At 42.2% G+C, this 25,530-nt stretch overlaps 1 protein-coding gene across 1 annotated transcript in view; it reads right to left on the bottom strand.

The window, feature by feature from the left end:
* Window positions 1–2,153: 2,153 nt before the first annotated feature.
* LOC128381803 (scavenger receptor cysteine-rich type 1 protein M130-like) overlaps window positions 2,154–25,530 on the bottom strand; it is a 35,791-nt gene continuing 12,414 nt past the window's right edge. The window contains exons 8-15 of the mRNA XM_053341837.1: window positions 18,355–18,633; window positions 17,485–17,790; window positions 11,523–11,801; window positions 10,149–10,454; window positions 9,770–10,054; window positions 3,093–3,422; window positions 2,372–2,487; window positions 2,154–2,264 (exon numbers count right to left, since the gene is read on the bottom strand). Of these exons, the coding sequence (XP_053197812.1) occupies window positions 2,154–2,264; window positions 2,372–2,487; window positions 3,093–3,422; window positions 9,770–10,054; window positions 10,149–10,454; window positions 11,523–11,801; window positions 17,485–17,790; window positions 18,355–18,633 (2,012 nt within the window). The remainder of the gene's footprint in view (window positions 2,265–2,371; window positions 2,488–3,092; window positions 3,423–9,769; window positions 10,055–10,148; window positions 10,455–11,522; window positions 11,802–17,484; window positions 17,791–18,354; window positions 18,634–25,530) is intronic.

Here is a 25,530-nt window from a genome sequence, read left to right on the forward strand (position 1 = left end):
TAGGGTTTATTAACTAACAATTAAAGCAAAATGTCAATAAAAGCAAAATGTGAATAATTAACAAAAATAATAATAAACAAAACAAAAGGATAAATGACTATGTTATATGTTCTAATGAACGGAAAGATGATGATGAATGGTGGAATTAAACGGAGGTTTTGGGTTCTACTGTTATGATATTAAAAAGGGGACTGAAGGGAATAAATACTTTAGGTTTAATTCAGTTAAACTCTTAAACTAACACCAGCCCGATTAAATGAGAGATGGTTTAGTCAGCCTACTTTTCAGAAGACGAACCGTCAGCTGTCCGTGGTTCGGGATTTTGGCGGAGTTCAGCGGGATGTAATCTCGTTGGGCTCCGGGGATGTCGAGCTCCGTCCGGGCTGTGGGACCGGTCAGCTGCTCGTTCCGGCCGGGTGATCAGTGGAGGCTGTCTCTCAGATTCAGGCGATGAGCACCTGAGATGGTTCGGGGCTTTTAGTGATGATGAGCGCAACAGAGTTAACTTAGTTCGTTGTTCAATAAAACTTCATAAATCGGAGATGGCCAAGCGTCAAACTCTCAAAGTCCGTCAAACAGAACGAAACTTATCAAAAATCAAAATCAACAGTATTAAATGTCTTTGGTTGACTTTAGCTAAAACCTAAAAGGCATCAAAAAGAAGAGAGTTGGGTTGTAAGTTATTGTTCAGAGTGGACCCCTACTCATAACCAATCAAATGGCTCCTTCTTCTCAAATGTATTTAAGAGGAGAATAAGTAATTGCCATATTATTCAATTGTTTAGTCGATTAATGCAATCCATTCAACATCATCGTTCACATTTGAGTATTTCATCCTGTATAGTATCATTCATTTTAATACAAACACATAATATGCTATGATGACAAACTTGAGTTATAAGTATTCCTCATGGATCAGATGAAAAGTAAACAATGGACCAAACTCCTTGAAAGAATGTAATCATGGCTGTGAAGTTCTTTTCCAATAAATAAAGCAATGATCAATGTTTATCTCATTTACTTCTTACAGTATACTGTTATACATCTTTACTTTATTTCATTCATATTTGGTGAATTAATGCATCTTGATCTTAACAGTAGGTGTTTTGACATTTGTAATATTTAAAAGGTCTGTTCCTTCAGACTTTATTCTGGTAACATCAGGATCAACCTGAGAATTGTTTTAAACACACACTTTTAATTAGAGATCCAGAAAAACACTTCAATGTAGTTCTGTTTGAAATGCAGCTTCATTCTCAAGAGTGGCAGTCAAAAAAAAGGGGGGGGGGGGGTGTCAAGAAATTCAAAATTATAGGGGACTTCTGCCATTCGTCAACAAAGAAGGGATGAGGTGAGAGTTCAGTCAACGGTGAATGCTGTTGTAAAGCACTTATTCTGTTTAGGCAGCAAAGTGCTTTATATGTGCCGTTCATTGACTGTTTTACTGCTTGGAGGAATAAAGAAGCTTTGAGTGATGAGAGCATGCTTTGCAGAAACTGTTCCCCTGTTGAGATTGGAATACTGCAGCTGACCTGACTGATCTGATACCGTCACTGTAGATCTTGTCATTTAATTTTCATAAAATTAATGTAGAGAGAGAGTTGCACTAGACTGACCAGAATGTAATGAAAATCTTAATTCCTTTTGGTCTAACCTTCAAAATGAAACCAGCAGTGTGAGAAAGTGTCATTGAAATATTAGAAACTGATTTATTAGCATGAAACTGTTTCAGACAACAAATGAGGGCTGAGTGAACATTCAGCACCAAAACAAATATTCTTAAACGCAGAAAGAAGCAATACCACATTTGAGCTGAATAATAAGTATATAGTCTATAAAAGGCAGTGAAGAAAAAAGATATAAACTCATCAAACATCTGGACTGATTTTTAAATGATTTCTTGACTCAACATTTATCCAGATGAGATCATAAAACTCTGGATTCATGAAAATCTGTAAGTAAAAGTCACATGAGAGAGATTAATGATACTAAATATAATTAAACAGATAATTATGTTACAAAAGGTCCAATTAGATCTCCTCTCTGCTCTTCTTCTAGTGGTCTTAATAAAGGTCTCACTACTTCCTGTTTTGGAGCGTTGGTGCTGGTGATGATTTTCTTCTTCACAGGGTTTGTGTTTGTCCTCAGAGGTCCTACTCTGCTCCCTGAGCTCCTTCCTCTTCAGCCGGCTCTCTGGAGAAACTGGGATTATAATAACTCAGCTCAGTGCTCTCCTGTGGGTCTGACTTCTGCCCCCTGCTGGCCTGGAGAGACATGACAACACAGATCTGCATCACTCCTCTCTTCAGTTCAAGATAAACAGGCTGAGTGCTTCATTTCAACCAGTCCTCTAAACAAACATGTTCAGTACCTTCAGGATGAAATAGATGATAATGACACCCAACAGCAGAGCCACCAGCAGGACGACTGGTGCGATGATAGAACCTGTTCTGTTAGGTTTCTTATCTGGGGGTTTTTCATCTGGATCTGATGAGACACATTCAGTCATCACATTAGATCACATGACATCATGAGGACAACAGCTCCCATCAAACAGAAACTTTAGTGACGTTAAATCTCCTAAAATCAGTGAAGTCTGAAGCAGCTTGTTGATTCAGCTCTTAGAGAATAAGTTCATCTGATCCTCTCTGTATGCTGATGATGTTCAACAAAAAACACTCATGTGTTCACAGCTGCTTTGAAAGAATGAATGAAAGTCTGCTGATTCTCTCCTTAAAGCTCCTGTCTGCTTAAAATGATTCAACTGATTGTTAACAGTCAACATCTTTACATGCAGTTAAATCAGATGTGATCCTGGTGAAGCTCTGAGTTCATCATGTAAACCCTGTTTATTATCATTATAGTGCTTATCTGGCTTCACTTTTACTTTCCACTACAACACAGTTGTTATGGTTGAATAATGTTAAAGAAGCCGGGAAGGAAACAGTTTACAGCTCCTTCATCAGATTGTGACTCAGCTCTCTGTAGGTCGCTGGGTCGCTCCGGCTGCCTCGTGACTTTTTATCAAACATGGAAACAAAGTCAGTGTGACGTCTCAGTTGGACTGAGCTTCACACTCTGCTTCAGCTTACCTGTGACAGTGAGAGAGAGCAGACGGCTCTCAGAGGAGAAGTTATGAGAAAAAACATAGACGCCATAAACACAGCTGTAGTTTCCTTGGTGGGCGGGGTCTGCAGCAGGAAACAGGAAGTCAGCAGAGTGATTGACAGCTGGCTGGGTGTAGTTGTATGTTGTGTTGGAGGAGGTGAAGGTGAGCTGGAAGGAGCCTCCTGGGTACTGAGGCTGGACGGAGCAGCTGATGGTGAAACTGGAGCCCCGGAGCACCTGAAACCCCTGCTGCTGGGCCCCGGAGACCCCGTCCATGGTAGGAGACACAGAGATGATTGACTGAAGCAGCAGGTCTGTAAATACAGAGAGATGATTGGCTGAAGCAGCAGGTCTACACAAAACTAATATTAAACAGTGAAAATTGAAGAAGTCTCCAGTCTCTCTTTCTACTTGCTGCCAGCTTTTCTGTGAACATCTCATCAAGTCTAGTGATCTACAGGGTTTCTTCATTGCATGCAGAACCATTTCTATCCGTCAACTGGCCGACGATACAACCTTGTTTCTAAAGGACAGCTGTCACGTTGCCTTCACTGTCAGTCTCATGGAACCATTAATAAAGCTTCTGGTCTCTGATTTAATCTAAAAACATGTCAATTATTGTTCATCAAAGATTGTGATACCGATTCAGTTTCCATTATCCCTGCTAAGAGTCACTTATTTAGGTGTCATTATAGACAAAAATGAACGCATGGAATGTATTACCAATTTCCCTCCAACTATTGATAAAACAAAAAAGAAATGTAATCAGTGGCTTTAATGTGATTCATCATTAAGAGGCAGGAAGCTTCTCTCTAAGGCTGAAGGAATATCTAGATCAGGGGTCACCAACCCTGCTCCTGGAGGGCGCCTGTCCTGCATGTTTTAGGTTTCTCCCCACTCTAACACACCTGATTCTAATAATTAACTCGATTTAAAGCTCGTGACAAGCTTCAACTGCTTTATGACGAGCCTATAATGAGAATCAGGTGTGTTACAGTGGGGAGAAACCTAAAACATGCAGGACAGGCGCCCTCCAGGAGCAGGGTTGGTGACCCCTGATCTAGATTAACAAAAGATGAATGTTCTTTTCTTCTCATTTGTTTGTTCAACATGTTAATGAGACATTCACACAACACTGCATATAGTTCCAGCTTACCTGTGACAGTGAGAGAGAGCAGACGGCTCTCAGAGGAGAAGTTATGAGGAAAAACATAGACGCCATAAACACAGCTGTAGTTTCCTTGGTGGGCGGGGTCTGCAGCAGGAAACAGGAAGTCAGCAGAGTGATTGACAGCTGGCTGGGTGTAGGTGTATGCTGTGTTGGAGGAGGTGAAGGTGAGCTGGAAGGAGCCTCCTGGGTACTGAGGCTGGACGGAGCAGCTGATGGTGAAGCTGGAGCCCTGGAGAACCTGAAACCCCTGCTGCTGGGCCCCGGAGACCCCGTCCATGGTAGGAGACACAGAGATGATTGGCTGAAGCAGCAGGTCTGTAAATACAGAGAGATGGTGAATCCTTCTTCTTCTGTGAGAAGCTGAATGTTGTTTTCTCCTCATGTGTTTGTTGAGATAAATGAACGTTGATCACTGAGAGATGATCACACAGCACAGAGAACTCCTACATTCATGTGTAATACAGAGGAGTCAGAGAGCAGAGGAGGAAACACATCAACATCCTCAGCTGGCTTCAGATCAGACACAAAACAGCTGCAGTTTGATTCATCTGAGGCCATCAACATTTTAATAAGACATTCATTCCACACTGCATACACAATAGTTTCCTACAGAAACAAGCAGCGAACACAAAGTGACATATCATCAGCTTTTAAGTCTTTTAAGTCGTTTAAGTTATTGTCTCAGTTTGAATCAATGAGCTTCCAGGAACAAGCTAACTTCTCTACCCTTTAGGATGCTGTCGTCCTGGATAAGTTTACAGTTCAGTCCAATGGAAACCACCAACTATCACTGTGACAGAGGAAGGAAAATATTACTGTATGAGGTGATGTCACTGATGGACTTACCTGAGCAGTTGAGCTCCAGGATGGAGGAAGCAGAATCTAATGATACACAGGCACTTAGTGCAGATCCAGACTGAACACAGTCAGATCTGATCCTCCATACAGATTTACGCAAGTCTAAGATTCTGATTCCTGTTGAAACAGCAGAGCCACAGTCCAAATATCTACATATTAAATCTGCGTCCTTCAGGGTCCAATCAGAGGAACTCACTGGTCTCCACTCTCCAAGTTTCACCTCCAGTGTACCTGCACAGTGACTGGCTCCTCCCACCAACCTGACATTCTCTGAACAGAAACAAGAGAGTCATCAGTAAAAGAATAAAATGAGTTTCATTAGAACAGAAATGAAGACAAATCAAAGCTACCTGAGCAGGTGAGTCCAACAGCTTTACCAGGTGAGCAGGTTCTTCTAGCTGAGTCTGATCTTCTACAGTCCAGGAGAGCAGACTCATTGCCTCCACACTGGAACTCTTTGGTCCACATTGGAGCCTCCACTTCTCCATAGAGCGCCCCCTGGAGGACTGAAGGAGCCCCACAGTCAAGCTCCCTACAGACCACCTCTGCATCCTGCTGGTCAAAGTCAGCTTCACACACTGAGGACCACGACTGCTCAGACTTCACCTCCAGTCTGCCTGAACACAGACTAGTCCCATTCACCAGCCTGACAGAGTCTGGAGAGAGAGAGAGGACCATCATTAGTTTGGGGAATATTTAACTGCAACATTCATACCAATAAAACTTTTTCTGAATTTGAAAGTAACAACTGATAAAGAGAGAGAGCACATTCATACCCTGACTCAAGTCTTTATCTACAGAAAGTAGTTCAAGATATTTGTGTGATTTTAAAATGTCTTATTCAGGCACCATCTTGTGGTAGAATGTTTCTGTTTTCTACTGAATCTTTATTTTAGCAGGAAAACCTCATTAAGATTAAACTTGTCTTTTGCAGGAGTGTCCTGGCCAAGACAGGCAGCAACAGAAAGTTTCAGACAAACAACATAAAAACCAGTAATACAGACAGACCTCTGTAACATGAAGAATGACACTGTGGTGGACAGCAATGCATGATATCAGAAAATAAAGAAGATCAGAGCACCGTGGTAGCTGAATGGTTACAGTACCACATAACCACAACGTCCCTGATTCAACTCTGACTGGAGACCTTTGGTACATTTCATACCCCTCTCTCTCCCCCTTGTTTCCTGTCTACTTCTCCACCATCAGCTGTCAATTAAGGCAGAAATACCCCAAAACATATAAAAGAAGATGTAGAAGTTTAAAAGAAGATGTCTCTCTGTTATTAGGTAGTCACGCCCCTCATAACTCTGTTCACAGTAGAATAATGGATGAAGCTACAGCTAATTTGAATTAGACTCCTCCTGTTTTCCTCTGGCAGATTATTGCTTTCAGCAGTAACAGAAAAAAAAGAGAAACAAAGCAAACAAAAAAAGCCAGCAAATGACAGTAGTGGGTAGTGATAGTCTAAGTACATCACAAGGCCGTACATGAAAAGGATAGCTATGACTCAAGTGTTAGGTGCATGACACTGGGCTTGGGCTAGCTCGCTAACCTCTGCCCATTTGTCAAGCAAAGGCTGCCATATTCTTTGGAAGACTGTCTTTGTTAGCAATCTTATACCAGAGTCATTCCATATGCATCACATTACCTAATTCCCTACGCCACTGGTGGAATTGAGGGCTGGCCTCTGATTTCCACTGTTGTAAATTAAGGTGCTTGGCCAACAAAGTGTAGATGGAAATGACTTGTCCCTCATAGGTTGTAATAGAGGGATCATACTTCTATGAGCCAAAAGTGGCTAAGAGTGGGTCAGGTGGATGGTCTTTTGGAAAGCATTTGATATGTAATTAAAAACAAGAGAACAGAAAGAAGTAAGGTTTGAACAAGACCAGAACTGATGGGTAAGTGTTCCAGTTTGTTGTTTGCATTCATCACATAGAGAGGAAATGTCTGGGTAGAAGCCATGGAGCCTGGCTTTGGAATAGTGCAGTCTGTGGACTACCTCTGAAGACCTGGCGTACACATGCGTGGACATCACATTTTGGGTCATATTACCACTGTCATTAATTCTGCTTAACTGGGGCCTTATGGTCACGTATGTGGACACTTACACTACCATCTAGTGGTGTCAGAAGAGTACAACACACTACGGGAAAAATTCAAAATAGCAGCCAGCACAAGGGAAGGTTCGGGTGGCCACTCCAAACACAAACATCAACAAGGTAATCATATTTCATGGCTTATTCTGATTCAGATATGCATAAAAGCATTGTAAGTTTGCCATGACATGCAAATTTGACAAAAGTTAGTAAAAGTAACGATTTAGTACGCCGCTAAACATGATGTACAGAGGGACTTAGTCTGGTTGAAAAAACAACAGCGCCCCTATAAATGAAAAACGTCTCAGGACAGTTAAACAAGAACCAATATAGTCACACCGTTTTGTTCAGAAGAAGCTCAGCGATTGAGCCAGCACAACCATTTACAGTTCAACAAAACACAAGTCAAACACCAAGCAACTGATCGCGCTATTGGCAAAAACACTCCTCCATGAAAGCACTGAAAGAACTTCCCATTGTAAATATACAACTACATATTATGTCATACCTTCGCTGTTTTTATGGTTAAAAGTTGTGTCTGGTCACATAATATTCCCAGTAACAGCTACTCCAATGTGTCTGGATCAGTCGATTCAAGCCAGTTTCCATTTATTTACATGGCATGGGGGATGAATTGCAGATAGCCTGCCATGTCGTCCTCAATGCAAACACACGGTTTTTGTCTCCATCTAGTGGTTGAACTGTGCCATTGTGACAGATTTAGCCAACTGCACTACTTTCTAGAGCAGCAGTCACCAACGTTGCTCGTGGACAGCTACTGCCCTGCATGTTTTAGGTGTCGCCCCACTCTAACACACCTGATTCTACCAATTGTCTTGTTGTCAAGCCCTTTACAAGCTTCAGCTGCTTGATAATGAACTAATAATTTGAATCAGGTGTGTTAGAGTGGGGAGATACCTAAAACATGCAGGGCAGTAGCTCTCCAGGAGAAGGGTTGGTGACCACTGTTCTAGAGGGTGTGAACTTTCATTAGGAGGTGTGAACCGGCCATATTGACCAATGGGTTCCCCAAATATTGATGCTCTTCATGAAAATATTGCATGGACCAGCTGATATCAATACGCAACGCATGCGCAGATGTGTGTTTACTCTGTGTTATATAGAAGTTCAGACCGAGTGTCCACATATGTGGACATCATTTTTCTCTAAATGTCAAAAGATGATGCTTAGTTTTTATACGTATCAGGTTCCAATAAGCCCAAATAGCAAAGAGAAATAAAAAATGCATATCAAACAGGAGCTCAGGTCTTAGGAGGAATGTCTGGAGTTGATGGAGCTACTGTTAATTCTATCATGAATGCCCTCCCACACTGTTTCTGATATTTCTATGTTAAGTTCCTGTTCCCAATCACTTTTCATTGTATCGTTGGGGATCTCTATACAGACCAGCAGGATACTGTACAGGGAAGAGACTGAGTCTCTGGAACCTGGAATGAGCCATTGAAAACTGTCTATTATATTATATTTGGGCAAATGGTCATTAGTACACACACACATTAGTATGTGATCTGGAGGTATCTAAAAAAGTGTGTTTGTGGTAATCCATATGTTTGTTGTATTTGTTGGAAAGGCATAAGATTTCCCTCAAGATAGAGGTCTTTCACAAAAACAATATTCCTGGCTTTCCACGTGGAAAAGGCAGGGTCGGTCAAGGCTGGGGGAAAGCATGGTTGTGGCAAAGTGGACAATTGTTAGACTTTAGGCAGGTCCAGAAAAGATTGAATTGGATTAGATATGTTTGGAGACTTTAGCTTTGCAGGATTGTTGAGGATTGCTAGGAGGGAGGATGGCCTACATGTAGCTATTTCTATTTGAAGCAATGAGAGCTGGTCTTGGACTGATGGCAGACCATTACACCAGAAAGAAAGTGCATTTAAATTTGCGGCCTAATAGTATAGCTTAAAGTGCGGTAGGCCAAATCCACAAGCAATTACAGGAAACTTAAATGTTGTATGAAAAAACACATCTTGTAGCATAATCTTTGTTAAAACAATCAGATTTAATGCAAATATAGTCGAATATCTCCCCTATTCCTCAATCACGTGCACATAACACATTACGTTCTGCAGGACCACACCCCCTGCATGCACTGTGCATTCCTCCATCACATGCACACATGATTTCTAGAAGGGAATATGTTTATTCTGCTCAACATTCATGTTGTTGTTGTTCAATGAAAGAAATGATTCAAGTTATAATCACAAATTAATCAGTCAAAAAGTATTTTTTTGTTTTTAAATGATATTAGTTTGCATGCATGTCTGCTTATGACAAAACTAAATGTTTATATTTCTGTACAGTTGATACAGTTTGTATAATTCACCCCAAATTTCCAGTTAATTCACTTAATTCCCATGGACAATTTCTGGAAAGTTACTGGAAATTTTTCGCCCCTTTGCATCACTAATCCTGGATAAGTTTACAGTTCAGTCCAATGGAAACCACCAACTATCACTGTGACAGAGGAAGGGAATATTACTGTCAGAGATGATGTCACTGATGGACTTACCTGAGCAGGTGAGCTCTGTGATGAAGAGAGATGAACCTGATGATACACAGTCCCTCAGCTCAGATCCAGACTGAACACAGTCAGAGTTGATCGTCCAAGCAGATCTGTCTGAGTTGTCATTTCTGCTTCTTCCTTTTGAAACAGCAGAGCCACAGTCCAAATATCTACATATTATAGTTGCTTCCTTCAGGGTCCAATTAGAGTCATCTACTGGTCTCCACTCTCCCTGTTTCACCTCCAGTGTACCTGCACAGCGACTGGCTCCTCCCACCAACCTGACAGGCTCTGAACAGAAACAAGAGAGTCATCAGTAAAAGAATAAAGTGAGTTTCATTAGAACAGAAATGAAGACAAATCAAAGCTGCAGCTCCTCTTCTACCTGAGCAGGTGAGTCCAACAGCTTTACCAGGTGAGCAGGTTCTTCTAGCTGAGTCTGATCTTCTACAGTCCAGGAGAGCAGACTCATTGCCTCCACACTGGAACTCTTTGGTCCACATTGGAGCCTCCACTTCTCCATAGAGCGCCCCCTGGAGGACTGAAGGAGCCCCACAGCCAAGCTCCCTACAGACCACCTCTGCATCCTGCTGGTCAAAGTCAGCTTCACACACTGAGGACCACAACTGCTCAGACTTCACCTCCAGTCTGCCTGAACACAGACTAGTCCCATTCACCAGCCTGACAGAGTCTGGAGAGAGAGGGGACCATCATTAGTTTTGGGAATATTTAACTACAACATTCATACCAATAAAGCTTTTTCTGAATTTCAAAGTAACAACTGATAAAGAGAGAGAGCACATTCATACCCTGACTCAAGTCTTTATCTACAGAAAATAGTTCATGTTATTTGTATGATTTTAAAATCTTATTAATTATTTATTAATTATTAATTATTAATAATTATTTCATTTTCTCTACTGAATCTTTATTTTAGCAGGAAAACCTCATTAAGATTAAACTTGTCTTTTGCAGGAGTGTCCTGGCCAAGACAGGCAGCAACAGAAAGTTTCAGACAAACAAGTGAGTGAGTGAGTTATAACTGGATTAGATATGTTTGGAGACTTCAGCTTTGCAGGATTGTTGAGGATTGTTAGGAGGGAGGATGGCCTACATGTAGCTATTTCTATTTGAAGCAATGAGAGCTGGTCTTGGACTGATGGCAGACCATTACACCAGAAAGAAAGTGCATTTAAATGTGCGGCCCAATAGTATAGCTTAAAGTGCGGTAGGCCAAATCCACAAACAATTACAGGAAACTTAAATGTTGTATGAAAAAAAACCACATGCACATAACACATTACGTTCTGCAGGACCACACCCCCTGCATGCACTGTGCATTCCTCCATCACATGCACACATGATTTCTAGAAGGGAATATGTTTATTCTGCTCAACATTCATGTTGTTGTTGTTCAATGAAAGAAATGATTCAAGTTATAATCACAAATTAATCAGTCAAAAAGTATTTTTTTGTTTTTAAATGATATTAGTTTGCATGCATGTCTGCTTATGACAAAACTAAATGTTTATATTTCTATTTGTGTACAGTTAATACAGATTGTATGAACCACCCCAAATTTCCAGTTAGATGCCTAATTCCCCTGGAAAATTTCTGGAAAGTTACTGGAAATTTTCGACCCCTTTGCATCACTAATCCTGGATAAGTTTACAGTTCAGTCCAATGGAAACCACCAACTATCACTGTGACAGAGGAAGGAAAATATTACTGTCAGAGATGATGTCACTGATGGACTTACCTGAGCAGGTGAGCTCCACGATGAAGGAGGAGGGACGTGATGATACACAGTCCCTCAGCTCAGATCCAGACTGAAGACAGTCAGAGCTGATGCTCCATACAAATCTGGATGAGAATTTTTTGCTTCCTGTTGAAACAGCAGAGCCACAGCCCATATATCTACATAAAACAGCTGCGTCCTTCAGGGACCAGCCATAGTCACTCACTGGTCTCCACTCTCCGTGTTTCACCTCCAGTCTACCTGCACAGCGACTGGCTCCTCCCACCAACCTGACAGGCTCTGAACAGAAACAAGAGAGTCATCAGTAAAAGAATAAAGTGAGTTTCATTAGAACAGAAATGAAGACAAATCAAAGCTGCAGCTCCTCTTCTACCTGAGCAGGTGAGTCCAACAGCTTTACCAGGTGAGCAGGTTCTTCTAGTTGAGTTTGATCTTCTACAGTCCAGGAGAGCAGACTCATTGCCTCCACACTGGAACTCTTTGGTCCACATTGGAGCCTCCACTTCTCCATAGAGCGCCCCCTGGAGGACTAAAGGAGCCCCACAGCCAAGCTCCCTACAGACCACCTCTGCATCCTGCTGGTCAAAGTCAGCTTCACACACTGAGGACCACGACTGCTCAGACTTCACCTCCAGTCTGCCTGAACACAGACTAGTCCCATTCACCAGCCTGACAGAGTCTGGAGAGAGAGAGGACCATCATTAGTTTTGGGAATATTTAACTACAACATTCATACCAACAAAGCTTTTTCTGAATATGTAAGTAACAACTGATAAAGAGAGAGAGCACATTCATACCCTGACTCAAGTCTTTATCTACAGAAAATAGTTCATGTTATTTGTATGATTTTAAAATGTCTTATTCAGGCACCACCTCATGGTATAAGCCAGTCAGGCTTGTCCTGGACCAGCTCCTAGTTTATGCTGCTATAGGCTTAGACTGCCGGGGGGACTCCCATGATGCACTGAGTTCTATTAATGCATTCAATAAGCTAAACTTCTTCCCCGGAGTTGTCTGTGCTTTCTGGTCTCACAGGTAATCTGGGCCTGGAGACGTCCGGATAACAGATTCCAGTCCCAGACCTTCAATGTGCTTCTCTTTCCTCTCTCTCCTCTCTACTCCAACCGGTTGAGGCAGATGTTCTCCCACTCTGAGTCTGGTTCTGAGGGTTCTTCCTGTTAAAGGGAGTTTTTTCTCTCCACTGTCACCAAGTGCTGCTCATGTGGGAATGTTGGGTCTCTTTAAATTAAACCTGAAGAGTTCGGTTTAGACCTGCTCTATGTGTAAAGAGCCTTCACATGACTCTGTTGTGATTTGGAGCTTTATACATAAAGATTGATTGATTGGGTTAGGGTTACATTAATTATAATTTTAATATGGTAATAATTTCTTTATAATTATGAAGAGCTGATAAGATAAGAAAATCCTCCATAAGTTTACAGTTCAGTCCAATGGAAACCACCAACTATCACTGTGACAGAGGAAGGAAAATATTACTGTCAGAGATGATGTCACTGACGGACTTACCTGAGCAGTTGAGCTCCACGATGAAGGAAGCAGAAGATGATGACACACAGGCACTTAGTGCAGATCCAGAACGAACACAGTGAGGTCTGATGCTCCATACAGGTCTGTTTGAGTCTAACTTTCTGCTTCCTGTTGAAACAGCAGAGCCACAGGCCAAATGTCTACATATAATAGCTGCGTCCTTCAGGTTCCAGATATAGGAAACCAGTGGTCTCCACTCTCCATATTTCAGCTCCAGTGTACCTTCACAGCGACTGGCTCCTCCCACCAACCTGACAGGCTCTGAACAGAAACAAGAGAGTCATCAGTAAAAGAATAAAGTGAGTTTCATTAGAACAGAAACAAGAGAGTCATCAGTAAAAGAATAAAGTGAGTTTCATTAGAACAGAAACAAGAGAGTCATCAGTAAAAGAATAAAGTGAGTTTCATTAGAACAGAAATGAAGACAAATCAAAGCTGCAGCTCCTCTTCTACCTGAGCAGGTGAGTCCAACAGCTTTACCAGGTGAGCAGGTTCTTCTAGCTGAGTCTGATCTTCTACAGTCCAGGAGAGCAGACTCATTGCCTCCACACTGGAACTCTTTGGTCAACATTGGAGCCTCCACTTCTCCATAGAGCGCCCCCTGGAGGACTGAAGGAGCCCCACAGCCAAGCTCCCTACAGACCACCTCTGCATCCTGCTGGTCAAAGTCAGCTTCACACACTGAGGACCACGACTGCTCAGACTTCACCTCCAGTCTGCCTGAGCACCGGCTAGACCCATTCACCAGCCTGACAGAGTCTGGAGAGAGAGAGGACCATCATTAGTTTTTATGAACCTTCAACTGCAAAATTCATACCAATACATTTTAAAAATCTGAATTTGAAACACAGAATGAGAAAGCACATTCATAACCTGACTCAAGTCTTTATCTACAGATAATAGTTAAGCAGGCCCTGGAGGAGCACCTTCAAAAAACACACTACAATCCACAAAGGCATGAACCGGTTGTGATTCCACCTGACAATCCTCCTATTGAGCACCCAAAGCATATAATGGGTGTGAGCTCTCCAAAAAGAAAGGAAGTGGAGAACACAGTAAGATGGGGAAGAGCATCATCAGCCCCAGGACCCAATGGTGTCCAATACAGGTTATATAAGAATGCCCCTGATGTTCTACACTTTCTTTGGAAGCTAATAAAAGTGTCATGGGTGAAACAAACAATACCTAAAGCTTGGCAGAGGGCAGGAGGCATACTGATATCATAAGAGGAGGAATCAACAAACATCAACTAGTCAGTCTCTTCAATGTCGAAGGCAAGATTTTCTTCAGTGTCATAGCCCAAAGGTTGACCAGCTACCTGGAGGAAAACAAGCTTGTGGACACAACTGTTCAAAAAGCTGAAATTCCAGGGTTTTCGGGATGTCTGGAATACACCAGCATGATCTGGCACCAAATCCAGAGGCCAAGAGTGAGAAGAGCGACTTACATGTTTTCCTTGACCTTACAAAGGCTTTTGGTTCAGTTCCCCATAGAATCCTCTGGACCACCTTCAATTTCTTCAGAATACCAGAGCCCATCACAATCTTGGTCAAGGCCTATTTTCAGGACCTGCAATTCTGCTTCACCACACCTGACTTTACCACCATGTGGCAGAGCCTTGAAATTGGCATCATGGCTGGTTGGTAGGTGATTATCAGAGCTACAAAATGGGTGGTGGGTTGCAAGTGTCCGGATTCCGAAGTCCGGATTCCAGTTAACACCAATCAGGGCTTTCATGGATGACATAATGACCTTAACCACAACAGCACCATGCACCAGACGCCTACTTGAGTAACTTCAAGAAAACATCACATGGGCCAAGATGAAGATCAAGCCATCAGGAAGCATATCCATCCAAAAGGAAAGCTGGTGAATTAAAGGTTTTTCATTAACAACACACCGATACCAACTGTATCTGAGAGAACCATCAAAGGCCTTGGGAGATGCTATGATGCAAGTCTCAAAGTCTGTGCAGAAGTCAATCAACTCAAGCAGAATGTAGGCAGAGACCTGGAGAAAATCAGTCATTCCATGCTTCCTCGACTGTTATGGCCACTGACAATTGTTGATATTCCTATCACAGCAGTTGAAAATACAGAGAGAATTATCAACTCCTATGTGAGGAAATGGTTAGGAGTCCCAAGGTGTCTGAGCAATATCGACCTATGTGGACATGGCATTCTCGATCTGCCTCTCTCAAGTCTTGTAGAGGAGTTTAAATGCTCCAAGGCAAGACTGGTGTTGATTCTCTCAGAGTCGCGGACACAACTATAAGGTCTGTTGCACCAGCGTTAACAACAGGTCAATAACATAGACCGTATATAAGAAATGGACGTAACATCTGTGACGTCACCCATTGGTTTGTGGACTGCTGCTCGGAAGCCAATAGTATCGAATCTAGGCAGCGCCATCTTGAAAATTTCAGGTGCATGTTGGGAAAAAAAGAACACGGATTCTACTTATATGGGCATGAGGCGGGGCCATGGGCGGAAGTATGGGCGGGACCGACGGCGGAGCGGGGAGGCTGCGATTGGTTGTGAGGGCTGGATCTGGAGGACATTGGTCAATCAACCTGTCAATCACAACGTAGCCACGCCCTGATGCATACCCTGCTTTATCGTCAAATATAAAATCAGGGAGGCCAAAATTTCCCAAATGAACATCATACTGCATTGAAGAAGGCTTTAAACTAGCGATTGAGACCATAAACACATTTTGAAAACGTTTACTGAGGTTAGAAATCAAGTGAGAAATTGGTGAATTCTCCATTGACTTGTATAGAATCGGAAGTCTTTTTGAACACAAAATGGTCGCCCCCTGGTGGCTTTTTGATAGAATGCAGCTCTAAGTTACTTCCGCATTGGCTTCTTTTCAGAGGACTGGAACTCCCCGCCTGGTCAATAATTAATACCAAAAGAAGCCATACGACAGGCTAAATCAGCACTCCAGCTTACTGAGATTGTGGGCCATGTTCAGATATGAAGAGGAGGGTTGGGCCAACAATAGGACAGACCCTTGTGGAACAATGCAACCCCATCAAAGTGGAGAAGTTGGTGGTCTTGGAAGTCCAGCATCAGGACTAGGCCACAGGCATGGCCGTAGCTACCATTGAGGACACCGAGATCATGTCCTCCATATTTTTTTCTCGAAGTTTTGTTTCATTGTGAAGTGAAAATAGCATCATTGGACAGTCACGCGACACGTACTTGCAGATACTGCCGCTACCATGTCATAACGAAAGTAGTCGGCTCTAGCAAGCGGCGGAGTGAGGTTTTGAAATCAACCAGCCCCGGTGTTATGTCCCAACTGGTTTCCAATTTAACTGGTTTCCTTACCGAACAGCTCCAGCTGTGTTGCACTTCTGTCAGCAGATTCGTCACAAATTCACAAATATTCACAGCATATTTCTGGAGATTTTTGAAGTCGCAGTTATATAGTGTTCACTTTCAGAAAAAATATTAGCTGCAGTAGATGTGACCAGCGACTTGAAAATTGCCAGAAACAATACTTTTGTGAATTGGACTTGACAAGATTTTGCAAACTGTTCATTCATTGAATGAGCCCTTTTCTCCCTTTCCCAGCATGCCTTGCTTCATTCCACATTTTACGAACAAACAAAGAAAATAATACATTGCAGTTATAATTTTTTAAATATACAACCATGGAAGTTGTAGAAGGCCATACCAAATGTCGGGTTTAGACACTGTCTCTCCTTTAGATAGTGGTAAGCAGTGATTCTGCTCCTTTTGGGGAAGACAGGAGGCATTCTGATAGTGGACTCCTGTCTATTCTTTCCATTGATGTATGGGCTACATAATTAAAAATCTCTGTCAGTTGGTGGACAGTAAATGAAGCTTAGGGCTCAGGGGTGTGGGGTGAGTCAGACAGGGGATCCACAGCAATGAGCCTCCCCCCTGCAGCAACTTCTGTGGTTCAATATCTGGGGTATAAGTTTACAGTTCAGTCCAATGGAAACCACCAACTATCAATGTGACAGAGGAAGGAAAATGAAATATTACTGTCAGAGATGATATCACTGATGGACTTACCTGAGCAGGTGAGCTCCACGATGGAGGAAGATAAATCTGATGAAAATATACAGTCTCTCAGGTCAGATCCAGAATGAAGACAGTCAGAGGTGATCCTCCATACAAATCTGTTTGAGTCTAACGTTCTGCTTCCTGTTGCAACAGCAGAGCCACAGTCCAGATGTTTGCATATAACATCTGCTTCCTTCACGGTCCAGAGAAAGGCACTCACTGATTTCCACTTTCCATATTTCAGTTCGAGTGTACCTGCACAGCGACTGGCTCCTCCCACCAACCTGACAGGCTCTGAACAGAAACAAGAGAGTCATCAGTAGAAGAATAAAGTGAGTTTCATTAGAACAGAAATGAAGACAAATCAAAGCTACCTGAGCAGGTGAGTCCAACAGCTTTACCAGGTGAGCAGGTTCTTCTAGCTGAGTCTGATCTTCTACAGTCCAGGAGAGCAGACTCATTGCCTACACACTGGAACTCTTTGGTCCACATTGGAGCCTCCACTTCTCCATAGAGCGCCCCCTGGAGGACTGAAGGAGCCCCACAGCCAAGCTCCCTACAGACCACCTCTGCATCCTGCTGGTCAAAGTCAGCTTCACACACTGAGGACCACGACTGCTCAGACTTCACCTCCAGTCTGCCTGAACACAGACTAGTCCCATTCACCAGCCTGACAGAGTCTGGAGAGAGAGAGGACCATCATTAGTTTTTATGAACCTTCAACTGCAACATTCATACCAACACATTTGAAAAAACTGAATTTGAAACACAGAGTGAGAGAGCACATTCATAACCTGACTCAAGTCTTTATCTATAGATAATAGTTAAAGCTTTTTGTATGATTTGAATGTTTTTTCAATGAAACAGATTGAAAGAAAATACAAACCAGCAATGAGATAATTTTATATCTAAGTATAAGAATATGAACTTTAAGCAAATGTTTAACAGCTTTTAAGACTTGTTTTCTTAAGACTAATCCTGACACCAGTGTATCAGCCTGGTACTACGACTATCTATCTAAACTGCTACTACTGCTGCTTTCTCTTGTAGTGTGAATATCCTTAAAGGTGCAGATTGTCTCAGTTTGAATCAATGAACCTCCAGGAACAAGCTAACTTCTCTACCCTTTAGGATGCTGTCGTCCTGGATAAGTTTACAGTTCAGTCCAATGGAAACCACCAACTATCACTGTGACAGAGGAAGGAGAGTATTACTGTCAGAGATGATGTCACTGATGGACTTACCTGAGCAGGTGAGCTCCAGGATGGAGGAAGAGGAACGTGTTGAAACACAGTCCATCAGGTCAGATCCAGACTGAAGACAGTCAGGTCTGATCCACCATACAGGTCTGTCTGAGTCTTCATTTCTGCTTCTTGTTGAAACAGCAGAACCACAGTCCAGATATCTGCAGATTACATCTGCTTCCTTCAGGGTCCAGTCAGAGTTACTCACTGGTCTCCACTCTCCCTGTTTCAGCTCCAGTGTACCTGCACAGCGACTGGCTCCTCCCACCAACCTGAACTCTGAACAGAAACAAGAGAGTCATCAGTAAAAGAATAAGGTGATAGAAGTGACTCAAGTCGTTACCTACAGAAATTATTATTCTTATTATATTTCAAGCCATTTTTAAGATTTGAATGTTTTCCTTCTGCCACAGATTGAGAGAAAATACAAGCCAGCAACAAGATAACTTTATATCTAAGTGTAAGAATCTAAACTTTAAGCGAATGTTTAACAGATTTTAAGACTTGGTTTCTTAAGATTAATCCTGACACCAGTTGATCAGCGTGGTACTAACATGTATCACTATTTAATAACAGACTCTTTTCCTACCGAAGCTGTAGCTGGTGGCACTGTTACAGAGGTTGATGGTGAAGTTGCCAGCGATGTCCCTGAGGACCGAGAAATCTCTGACATGGAACATGTGAATTTCATCAGGATCTGAGGCTATGGCCCTCAGCTGAGCCTCGTTTGCCCCCTTAACACCTGAGAGATGAAAGTAGTGTTAAAACTGCGCTTTAAACTAATTTAAAAAAAGAAAAACAATTTGGTTGACAGCAATAAAATGATAGTTTCCTGTTGCTTCCTGCTATTTAACTGTATTTGACAGATTATGATGATGCATTTTAAATCCCATTAAATAGAAATCATGAGACATTTATATCACTGCCAAAGCATACCACATTTCTATATTTACTCTCTTTATTTATTTCAGAGTTAAAGAGAGAAAGTCAATCACCGATCGCGTAGACCTCAATTCGGGTGTCTCTCAGGCGCTGTGAGGGGAAGACCACGTCATCCTCAGATTCTCCGTCAGTGATCAGGACAGCAATTCTTTTAGAGTCTGCACGCATTCCCTGTTCAGGTTTGAACAGCTTATCTAGGATTTCTTTCAGAGCCTCTCCTGTATGACAGAAATAATATAAGGTAGAGAAACTTTATTTCTTATGTTCCTTACTTGGATCCGACTGTTAGATGACAGCCAAATTACCATCATGGTTCATCTAATCTTTTTAGTAATCCTACTATTCCTGGAGTCAGTACGAGTCAAATGACTTTTTACTACTTTTATCGTAAGTCTCTGTTGTGAAGATATTATTTGTAAGCAGATTCAAAGTTTTCTTGATCTGTCATTGGACTGAACTTCAACCACAAACTGATGAATATGTTCAACATACTTTATACAAGAAATACTAAAAGTTAGAATTTTATGTAACAAAGAGATCACTAACAGCTTCACTTTCCACTGCTGACAGAAGTGAATACAGAAGGTAAATATATGTGGATGTAATCAGAGCCTCTGCCTCAGTCCCTCACAGTGTAACGCTGGTGTGGATCAGACTGATGTTAAATCACCTGTGTGTGTGGCTCCTCCTGTCTGCTGCAGGTTGACTATGGCCTCCAGCAGGGATTGATTAGTCTGGTGTGTGTTCAGCTCCCACTTGATCAATCTGTTGTCACTGTACTGAACCAGACCTGCAGAAAACACACAGAATGTGTAAAACATTGCACATAAAAGCCCTAACCCTAACCCTAACCCATCCCTAGTTCAATTCCAGCAAGAGACCTTTGCTGGAATTGAACTTGAACAAAATACATTTTTAGGAAAAAAAGAAATGTGTAAAACTGACACACTGACCCAGCTTTTGTTTTTCAATAATTATGAGTGATAATAGTTCAAACTGAGTGTTCTTAAACAGTTTATTACTATTACTATTGTTGTGGTCAGATAAAGGCAGGCCAACTGACCCCGAGGCTGCTTTTGTCTTCCAACTCCTGAAACGAGGGAAAGAGCACCAGAGGCTGCTGACACAGACTCCAACTCCCAGCCTGCCTTGCATTTCACACTTTGGTGTGTGTTCAAATTCAACTGTTCATTGTTCACTTGTAGGTGTTGTCATCCCGGACGTTAGCAGCTTTATGGGAACAATTAAGTATGAGACTACTCTATTGTTTGGTTATTGGTCCTAGATCCTGAGTGGTTCTCCGTATTATTAATCAATATGAATAATTCAGAATGACCTCAGATAATTGTAAAGTATTGCTAATAACCAAATGTGCTCCTACAACATTGTTTATATCTTGTTGTCATCATGTTTTCCCCAAAGCTCATCCATACATGTTGAATATCTCTCACACTCTCATGTCTGTCTTGATTTTTACAGAGGGACCAAAGGACTTAAATGAGTCAGTCCAGTTGGACTAGCTGTCCTGAACCGCTGAGCGTCTCTTTGGTATTCTTCAGCATACGAGCAGCAGTTCAGCAAGTACAGGAAGTGTCAAGTGCAGCAAGAAGGTACAAGACCTGGTATCAGTATCATCAGCAGCTGAGTCCAGTCAGGTTGTGTCCAGTCTAGTATGCATGTTACCGAACAGCCAGCAGTGAGAACGTACACCTACAGTAAAAACTGCTTAAAATGAGCTAAATGTTTTCACACAGAACTCAAGTGGTTGAGCTTAAAGAGCTCATAGAACCTCATGAACCTACTAGAACACTGCACTCCCAGCTCATAGAACCTTATGAACCTACTAGAACGCTGCGCTGAGCTCATAGAACCTTATGAACCTACTAGAACGCTGCGCTGAGCTCATCGAACCTTATGAACCTACAAGAACACTGTGGTCCCAGCTCATAGAACCTTATGAACCTACTAGAACGCTGCACTCCCAGCTCATAGAACCTCATGAACCTACTAGAACGCTGCGCTCCCAGCTCATAGAACCTTATGAACCTACTAGAACACTGCGCTCCCAGCACATAGAACCTTATGAACCTACTAGAACACTGCGCTCCCAGCGCATAGAACCTTATGAACCTACTAGAACGCTGCGCTCCCAGCTCATAGAACCTCATGAACCTACTAGAACACTGCGCTCCTAGCTCCTAGAACCTTATGAACCTACTAGAACACTATGCTCCTAGCTCATAGAACCTTATGAACCTACTAGAACACTGTGCTCCCAGCTCATAGAACCTTATGAACCTACTAGAACACTGCGCTCTCAGCATGCAGGTCAACTTGTGGTTCCTAGTATCTCTAAAAGTGGAACAGGAGGCAGAGCCTTTAGTCCTCAGGTTCCTCTCCTGTGGAACCATCTCCCAGATTGGTTCTGGGGGGCAGAACCCTCTCTACGTTTAAGAGTAGGCTTCAAACGTTCCTTTGTGATAAAGCTTATAGTTAGGGCCGGTTCCAGCTCCTAGTTTATGCTGCTATAGGCTTAGACTGCCAGGGGCTCCCATGATGCACACATATAATCCTTTTATCTTCACATCAGCCCTTCCTTTGACTACTCTTTAATTTAATCATTAATTTTTAATATGGCGACTGTGCCTGTATTTGAATATTTTCACATTGGGTGTAGTAAAGATTTGAGTACTTTATACTTTAGTTGTAGTGATAGAACCAGAAGCAGTAGTGTGAGTAGCTGTAGTAGTAAAAATATTACCGATCTGGACTTTGTCAGGGCCGATGTCAAAAACTACTTGAGTTAGAAAGGACTTAATGTTGCTGAAGTCTTCAGAGGTGATGCTCTCAGATGTGTCGACCAACATCAGGATGTCGGCCTCGGCTTTGCTGTCACACTGAGAACCTGAAAGAGAGCAAAGGATTATGGGATACACACAGGAGACCAAATACAGAAGCAACATTAAGGCTTTGTCTGAAATCACTTTTATCCAATATGTAGATCCCTCAAGTGTTCCACAATGCAACAAAAACGTAGTGTTCATAGCATGTACACTACTTCTGCAAACAATCCCATGATGCCATGCATTGTATTTTATAGATATTGTAGTAGTAATAATGTGAAACTAACATAACCAGTGAGTGTCAAAAATCTGGATTTTCACTTTCCAATGCTAACATTAGCATATTTTATGAGTTGTTAGTTTTGAGGGTATTTGGTCATAAACCCAAATAGATTGAGTGTCCACCACTGATGGAGGTGTGAGTAACGTCCTCCAGCTCCTCCTGGAGGATCAGAGGTGTTCCCAGACCACATGAGATACAGTCTCTGTTTTTACCTGGTTGGTGATAATATTCAGCCTGGAGTCCTGGAGAGAAAATCACACAATTCATATTTATATTGGTGCAGAGCTGTGAACTGAACAAACACTGTGAGGCTTTCCAGCAGCTCAGAGCTCATCTCAGTGAAAACACTCATTATTGAACTCACTCAGGAGTCATTTGACCAGTTTACCACTGACCTGCAAACTGGACCTCAATATGACTTTTACATATCGTTTACCAAATATGGTGTACACTGTATTACACTGTGGTGTATCATAAAGAAGCTGTTTGGGGTCAATATTGTCTCCAGTAATCTTCTGTGCAAGTTAGAGGTAAGAGCATATCTGAACCCTTTGTAGTGACCAATGGGCTCTGAAAAGGTGAATTTTTGTCACCTGTTCTATTCAGTATGTATAAAGATGATGTTTGTAAAACGTTAAAGGAGTGTAAGATTAGTCGTATTAATCATCTGGTCTATGCTGATGATGTATGCCCTGTCTCTCTGTAGTGCTGGATTACAACAGCTGCTAATTTCATTGTGGAAAAAAAAATTTGAAGTCTATTTTTTCCTTTATTTCCATTATTTTATTCTTATAAGGCTTCACACATAAATGCATCAGCAGCTTTCTCTCTTCAAGTAAAACTTTAAAATCCTACTTGAAAGCACAATATGTCATTTCTGCCGTCAGCTGGTTCTGACACTGAGCTGACAGAGAGCAGCAAACTGCTCTGTTTACACTGTGTTCATACAAATGATTAAATACCATATACATACAGTATATTGTAACTGTAAACTGCTACTACTGCTGCTTTCTCTTGTAGTGTGAATATCCTTAAAGGTGCAGATTGTCTCAGTTTGAATCAATGAGCCTCCAGGAACAAGCTAACTTCTCTACCCTTTAGGATGTTGTCGTCCTGGATAAGTTTACAGTTCAGTCCAATGGAAACCACCAACTATCACTGTGACAGAGGAAGGAACATATTACTGTCAGAGATGATGTCACTGATGGACTTACCTGAGCAGGTGAGCTCCAGGATTGAGGAAGAGTAATCTGATGTTGATACACAGGCCATCAGGTCAGATCCAGAATGAAGACAGTCAGATCTGATCCTCCATACAAATCTGCCTGAGGCTAAAGTTATGCTTCCTGTTGCAACAGCAGAGCCACAGTCCAAATATCTACATATTACATCTGCGTCCTTCAGGGTCCAGTCAGGGAAAATCTGATACTGGCCTTTTTCGCTCACTGGTCTCCACTCTATGTGTTTCACCTCCAGTCTACCTGAACAGCGACTGGCTCCTCCCACCAACCTGACAGGATCTGAACAGAAACAAGAGAGTCATCAGTAAAAGAATAAAGTGAGTTTCATTAGAACAGAAATGAAGACAAATCAAAGCTCCAGCTCGTCTTCTACCTAAGCAAGCGAGTCCAACAGCTTTGCCAGGTGAGCAGGTTCTTCTAGCTGAGTCTGATCTTCTACAGTCCAGGAGAGCAGATTCATTGCCTCCACACTGGAACTCTTTGGTCCAGATTGGAGCCTCCACTTCTCCATAGAGCGCCCCCTGGAGGACTGAAGGAGCCCCACAGTCAAGCTCCCTACAGACCACCTCTGCATCCTGCTGGTCAAAGTCAGCTTCACACACTGAGGACCACGACTGCTCAGACTTCACCTCCAGTCTGCCTGAGCACAGACTAGTCCCATTCACCAGCCTGACAGAGTCTGGAGAGAGAGGACCATCATTAGTTTGGGGAATATTTAACTACAACATTCATACCAATAAAGCTTTTTCTGAATTTGAAAGTGTGTTATTAGGTAGTCATGCCCCTCATAACTCTGTTCACAGTAGAATAATGGATGAAGCTACAGCTAATCTGAATTAGACTCCTCCTGTTTTCCTCTGTCAGATTATTGCTTTCAGCAGTAGCAGCTCATGCTATCAGACCTCAGCTCAGACTACAGAGAACTGTAATTATTAACACTGGTCTGAGGTAGGGATGCCCCCTGAAACCTGCTTCTGAACTGGAACCAGTATTAAACACTTAAAAACCTGAGGTATTTTTAAGCTCATTGACAGATGGACTTACCTGAGCAGGTGATCTCCATGAAGCCGGAAGTATAAGTTGATGATACACAGGCACTTAGTGCAGATCCAGACTGAACACAGTCAGAGCTGATACTCCATACAGATCTGGTTGGGTCTCCATTTGTGCTTCCTGTTGCAACAGCGGAGCCACAGTCCAAATATCTACATATTACATCTGCTTCTTTCAGGGTCCAGTCAGAGTAACTCACTGGTTTCCACTCTCCATGTTTCAGTTCCAGTGTACCTGCACAGTGACTGGCTCCTCCCACCAACCTGACAGGCTCTGAACAGAAACAAGAGAGTCATCAGTAAAAGAATAAAGTGAGTTTCATTAGAACAGAAACAAGAGAGTCATCAGTAAAAGAATAAAGTGAGTTTCATTAGCATTTTCTACGAGTTGTTAGTTTTGAGGGTATTTGGTCATAAACCCAAATAGATTGAGTGTCCACCACTGATGGAGGTGTGAGTAACGTCCTCCAGCTCCTCCTGGAGGATCAGAGGTGTTCCCAGACCACATGAGATACATTCTCTGTTTTTACCTGGTTGGTGATCATCTTCAGCCTGGAGTCCTGGAGAGAAAATCACACAATTAATATCTATATTGGTGCAGAGCTGTGAACTGAACAAACACTGTGAGGCTTTCCAGCAGCTCAGAGCTCATCTCAGTGAAAACACTCATTATTGAACTCACTCAGGAGTCATTTGACCAGTTTACCACTGACCTGCAAACTGGACCTCAATATGACTTTTACATATCGTTTACCAAATATGGTGTACACTGTATTACACTGTGGTGTATCATAAAGAAGCTGTTTGGGGTCAAT

The sequence above is a fragment of the Scomber japonicus genome, chromosome 20, assembly GCF_027409825.1.
Source record: "Scomber japonicus isolate fScoJap1 chromosome 20, fScoJap1.pri, whole genome shotgun sequence".
Lineage (NCBI taxonomy): Eukaryota > Metazoa > Chordata > Actinopteri > Scombriformes > Scombridae > Scomber > Scomber japonicus.